Source organism: Nothoprocta perdicaria, unplaced genomic scaffold (genome assembly GCF_003342845.1).
Source record: "Nothoprocta perdicaria isolate Ctin4 unplaced genomic scaffold, notPer1 scaffold_338, whole genome shotgun sequence".
NCBI classification, from domain to species: domain Eukaryota; kingdom Metazoa; phylum Chordata; class Aves; order Tinamiformes; family Tinamidae; genus Nothoprocta; species Nothoprocta perdicaria.
In genome coordinates, this window is record NW_020455575.1 from 608535 (window position 1) to 614857 (window position 6323).

At 49.3% G+C, this 6323-nt stretch overlaps 1 protein-coding gene across 1 annotated transcript; it reads left to right on the top strand.

Moving 5' to 3' along the window:
• Positions 1–500: 500 nt before the first annotated feature.
• Positions 501–2932, top strand: S1PR1 (sphingosine-1-phosphate receptor 1). Its single transcript, XM_026043743.1, has one exon. It carries the CDS (start codon positions 539–541, stop codon positions 1676–1678), a length of 1140 nt encoding a protein of 379 aa, XP_025899528.1. The 5' UTR covers positions 501–538; the 3' UTR covers positions 1679–2932.
• Positions 2933–6323: the final 3391 nt, after the last annotated feature.

Here is a 6323-nt window from a genome sequence, read left to right on the forward strand (position 1 = left end):
GCTCCCGTCCCGGCCCCTGCCCCTGCCCGGGCTCCCGTCCCGGCTCCTGCCCCTGCCCGGGCTCCCGTCCCGGCTCCTGCCCCTGTCCCGGCTCCTGTCCCGGCTCCTGCCCCTGCGAAGCCGCCGCTCCGCGCGGTGCCTCCCGGCGGGTTCCTTCGGATCGAGCCCACCCTTCCCTCGCGAGCCGCGGGCGCCCCGCGCAGGGACCAGGGCCACGGGTCGCTTCGGGAGAGCTCTGGGACCGGTGGTGCCGCAAGAAGTTGAGCGCTCACCCATTCCCGTTGTGCTGCACTGCTGCGTGCCGCACCTCGCTGCAGTTACCCGCTTGCCGCGCTTAGGTGCGTGCTCGGGGGTCTGTTAACAGGGCAACGAAAGCGGCTCCCTCGGCAGTGCTCTGCACCCTGGGCAGCCTGCCCCGCTGGTGCCCAGGTCCCTCCGCGTGCCCCTGCTAACCCGGCTCTCTCTCGTGTCCGCGCTGCAGGGCCGCCGCTGAGGCCGGGAGCGCCGGGGCCGTCCGCAGCGCCGCTCTGCCGGCGCCATGAGCCTCCTCACCACGGCCCCGCTGCGGGTCGCCGGCCGCCACACCAGCACCGACCTCAACTACATCATCAAGGAGCATTACAACTACACGGGGAAGCTCAACGAGAACGCGGACAGCGGCATACGAGTCACCTCGGTGGTTTTTATTGTCATCTGCTGCTTTATAATCCTGGAGAACATTTTTGTCTTGCTCACCATCTGGAAGACCAAGAAGTTCCACAGGCCCATGTACTACTTTATTGGGAACCTGGCGCTTTCGGACCTGCTGGCCGGAGTGGCCTACACCGCCAACCTGCTGCTCTCAGGGCACAAAACCTACAGCCTCACCCCCTCGCAGTGGTTCGTGAGGGAGGGCAGCATGTTCGTGGCCTTGTCGGCGTCCGTGTTCAGCTTGCTGGCCATCGCCATCGAGCGATACATCACCATGCTGAAGATGAAGCTCCACAACGGCAGCAACAGCTTCCGCTCCTTCCTGCTCATCAGCGCCTGCTGGGTCATCTCCGCCATCCTCGGCGGGCTGCCCATCATGGGCTGGAACTGCATCAGCCTCCTGTCCAACTGCTCCACGGTGCTGCCCCTCTACCACAAGCACTATATCCTCTTCTGCACCACAGTCTTCACGGGCCTTTTGCTGTCCATCGTCGTCCTCTATTGCAGGATCTACTCCATGGTGAGGACTAGGAGCCGCAGGCTGACGTTTCGGAAAAACATTACCAAAGCCACCAGGAGCTCAGAAAAGTCCTTAGCTTTGCTCAAGACAGTGATCATAGTCCTGAGTGCCTTCATAGCCTGCTGGGCTCCCTTGTTCATCCTGCTTTTACTGGACGTGGGGTGCAAGGTGAAAACCTGCCCCATCCTCTTTAAGGCAGAGTATTTCTTAGTGCTGGCTGTGCTCAACTCGGCCACGAACCCTATCATCTATACCTTAACGAACAAAGAGATGAGGAGGGCTTTCATCAAGATCCTGTGCTGCTGCAAATGTCCCCCCGCAGACGCTGGCACCAAATTCAAGCGGCCGATCATCGGCGGGATGGAGTTCAGCCGGAGCAAATCCGACAACTCCTCCCACCCGCAGAAGGAGGAGGGCGACCGTCCCGAAACCATCATGTCTTCAGGCAACGTCACCTCGTCGTCTTAGCGAGCGCAGGGGCCTGAGCGGGAGCCGTCCCTCCGGAGGCCGCGCGCCGGGCGAGCAAGTAGCGATAGTTGTAGCGGGGCAGGCGGCGGCTCGCGAGGCCGCGCGGCCACACGCGGCTCTGCCCCAGAGCCACCTCCCCGGAGCCTCTCTGGTCCTTGCGCTGAGCGGGAGCAAGGGAGCAGGCGAGGAGAGAAGGGGAGAACGAGGTCTTGTTTTTTTTTCCTGTGAGAAGAATGTGAAGTTGTTGGTTTTTTCTTTACTTTGCAGCAAAACACTGACACAAAGATCCTTCGGTCCCGAGCGTAGCCGTGGCTCTGCTCTACCTGGGCAGAAGCGTTTGTCTAGCACGTAGCAAGGGGGAGATCCGAGCAGCACCAAGCTGTAATTTTGCATCCCTTTCCAGAGCTCCCAGTCGAGCCGCAAGGTTTTATTGGCAGCATGCAGAGGGGTTGGCGTTGTATTCAGCAAGGCTGTAGCCGTGAAGTTTCGCCGGTGCTCCCCAGCGCGCTCCAAGGCCAGGAGCCGGGCTCTGCAGTTGCTTTTCACCGACCCACACGCCGACTGCTGCCACTTGTAGGGAGCAGCTCGGAGGGGCATTTGGCCCCATACATCAATGGCCTTGTTAACGCGTGCGTTACCTTGGCAAATGCAAGGTAGAGCTAAAGGCCGTCGCCCTCTAAGATGAGGGAATGTCAATCTAATAGTATAAAATACTATTGACAACGGTAGGACTTTTGTTGAAGTAAAAAACAAAAAAAAAGAAAAAACAAAGCAAAACCTGAAGGGTAATTTCAGTGTTAGGTCCATAGTATTTCCAAAGGTAAAGATTAGTCAGGACATCTGAAAGAAATACCTTGAGTTTCAGAAAAAATTAAAGTGAAACGATTGCGGATAAATGCACTTCCATAACAAATTGCAATACACAGTTTGGCGCCTTTTATTAATGTTGGTAATTTCAGCAAAGATGTCTGTATCTTATCAGTTCGTGGAAGAAGTACCTTGCATTAAATTGAATGTATTTGTTTTACACCGTCATTTTTATTCCTCTGTTTTTCTAACCTGTGCTAATGGGGTTGAATGTGTACAATGTAAATAATTTAAAAAGATGCAGGAGACTTCATGCATCTAGGGTATTACTGTAACAAAAGTGGTATATCCGGGATAGCTGAGAGCAATTGACTGATTTACAGTTATTGGCAATTCTTAAAAATTTTTTTTGTAAAGAAAATATATTGCCTTTGTAGTGAGATTTCCAGTGCAATTAAACGGATATTTTTTTCTGGTTTAAAAAAAAATAGTATTTAAAATGTTTCTGACTTTTATTGTTCAATTTGCACATAGCTTTATTGACTTCTAAACATTAATAAACTGATTTTTTTAAAGATTCTGTTATCACAGCGCTGGTTTTGTACTACCGCGGGCTTCCACGCCGGGCTTGGTTTCTTGTTAGCAGGCGTCAATGGAAGAGCTTAGTTCAGTGCCCACTGGATTAAGCCTGTTGTGTGGGATCTTTCTGGCCAGTTAAGACATAGATATTTAATGCCACTTTACAAGATCGTGTAGAATACTAAATTAACGCTTTTTATTTTCTTCTCACCAGCATATATGCTATTAGTGATGAAATAAAGATCTAAATAGCATGTTGGCAAGCAACAGAAACAGAAGATGCCTCTGAGTTCGGCCACCACTGCCCAGAGTCACCTAATAAGTGGAAGAACAGCCTCTAATCGCTCATATCCCTCATCGCTTTTCAATGATGCTTGTAATAAACTTAAGTTTATAAAATACAGCCTTGATTAAGTATCTGCTGTAGGCTCCCTAGGCCCAGCCCAAGGTGAGGAACATGGCCATGAATGTGAATAGGGACCCTGTTGCTTCTAAAGCTTTGACTTCCATTTCCTCTCCTGCTGCCGTTCCCTCCAGGTCTTGCTGTGAAGCCTCGTGGCGCTCGCACAGGATGCAGTTGGGTGGAAAGATAAACCTCACCTTGCGGCGCTGTGCGTCCTCTGTGCGCAGCGTCGGCTGTGGGAACCCAGCGCCTGCTCTCCGAGGAAGGCCCCGGGTCGCAACCCCGCTTCCTCAAGGAAATTCCAAAAATGCCCTGAAGACAAAAGAGTGGAAGCAGGCTGGAATTTCTCTCCATCTGTCTGCCCGGACGGAAGGAATGATTTCATGTGTGCTCACTTCCTAGCCTTTTAATTCGCGTCCTGAGCAAAGCTGGAAAAAATGTTGAATCCGTGTGTGTGCGAACGATGGAGCCTGCCTCGGCTCGGGGATGTGTACGGAAGGTGCCCTCAGTTGTAGGGGAAAGTGCAGTGGGGCTTAGAGTACCAAAAGGTATGTAAATTAACACCAAAAAGGTATGTAAATTATGAAAATCTAAGTGCTACTGATGAGTAAAGAAGGGCAATATTTAGGGACACAGGTTCTGGTCTTCATTTTAGTCCCAATCATGGTTTGCAGGATTGTTTTCTTTATCCAAGAGAATCTTGGGACGAGGGTCTTCCCCTCCTGAAGCCTTTGCGGCATTAAGGTTGTTGGTCCCACTGGGGCTGGAGGTCGTATGACGAGGGATGAGCCATGTCCAAGTGCGTCGGTGTCACAGCCCCTTACGTATGGGTAGGTGACAGCCAGCACGTTAGTCACTTCCCCGCTCTGGGTTGCTCTGTCCCCCTTATCTGCTTTGTTTAATAGCAGTGCAAGTCTTCGGGAGGGGAAATGACTCTTTCCCCCTGTGTGTTTGTTTGATGGAAGCCAAATTTCGGCAGGTAACTCAAAGCCCTACAGAAATTTATGCAATAAAAGAAAAAAAAAAATGCAAAGGCCCCAGTCTGGCATTGGGCCACGGGAAACATTTCCTATGCTCTTGATCAAGATGACTGAGACCCATTTCCTCCACGGTCAGGCCACATCTGTGCGTGGAGCAAAGCTTCAGGCAGGGAATAACAACAACAATAACAGTAGTAGCAGTCAGGGTTCCCGATGGAAGGTAAGTCAGACTGTTTGTATCTCTCTGCGCTTCCTAGAGGAGAACCCTGCACCTCCTTGACCACTGAAGTCTACTAGACTAAATCAACAGGTTGGGGCAGCTGCAGAGCGCCCGGCTTGGGATGTGTAATGTGGAAAGGGGCTGACCGCGGCGCCAGCCCTCGGAGCGCCCGGCTCGGCTCCGGGACCTGGAAAGCACCAAGTGAACACGTGAAATAAAATAGCTGGAGTTGCCAGCAATAACCTGCTCCTTTGACTGTATTAATTGCACAGGGATGGAAAACGAGTGTGCTGTACAACGTACAAAAACTAAAGGAAAGTTAAAAATACTGCTCTTACTCTGCCCAACAAAAACTACAAGGGTTGCCCTCCTGTGACATTTCCTAATTTGGCCTGGAAGATCTTGATACTGATTGTGTTTTATACGGACTGAGGGCCCTTAAAAGGGCCACACTGACTAAGCATCCAAAAATGTGGATACTTAGAACTGATCTATAGTAATCTGTAGCTACGAATTGCTGGAAATTCCCCAGGGACAGGCATCATCCCTTGCAGGGTTTTTAAACTCCTTGGAAATACCGTTCTTGTACTTTATTTATTTATTTGTGGAAAGGACTTTCCTGGAAAACTGTGACTGAACCTTCAAGGATTTAAGAAACAAGCCAAAAATCCATCCAAGTTCTATTCCCATAATCTGCTTTCACAGGCTTTTCTAATCCAGTCTTTGCATCTGTAGAGGGAAAGAGTTTCTTCATTCTCTATGGTCTGATTTATTCTCATTGGACCGTATTTCTCTCTATGCAGTCTGCAAGAATTGCTTCTGGGTTAAGAGACCTTTTAATTTTTACACTGGGCATGGGATTTTCTAAAATTCTGTCTCTATTGGCAGTAACCAAATGAAGTCTGCACATAGGAGGAGGATTTAAGTCTGAGCTCCTGCAAATTTGTTGCAGTAAGCAGCTTATGTTGAAATAAACGTCTAGAGATCTGAAACTCAAGCATCTGATATACACAAAGATACTAATAATTTTTTCTTTTTTTATGGGGAGAAAGTTCAGAACATAATTTGTATGGACTTACATGATCCACTGAAGAGAATTATAGAAAAAAAAATCTGGGAATTACGCAGTAACTCTTTTCCTGTATTCAGAACTTTTAATATTACCTTCATGATACAAAAAGGCAGGAAATCAGACCAACCGCACCCAAGAACTCTCCAGGCATGGAAAAGTCCTATGTTAAAGCAAAGTTGACAAAGTTCTGTCAACTTCCCGTGAATGTTTAAGCCTGGCTTAGTAATTACAAAATGGAAACTTGGCACAAAGGCCAGTTAAAATGGATTTTCAGCATCTCACTTAAAAGCAGGATCAAAATACAGATCAAATAATTTTTGGTAACGAATGCACATTTCGAAATCACAGGGTTCCTCTCTGCCAGGCTCTATGCAAGCACTGATGAAAGCATTAGCACTACTAGCTTTGAATCCTAGCTGCTATCTGAAACTACGACAGTGAAGCACAAAATGTAGTTTGTAGTGTATGAAGATGGGCATGTGACCTGATAGAGGCAACAGAAGGAGAATACATAAGGTTGCAAACAAAACAGCATGATGTGAAAATGGAATTTTGACGTGGGAGGGTATGAGAAAACAGGCTGC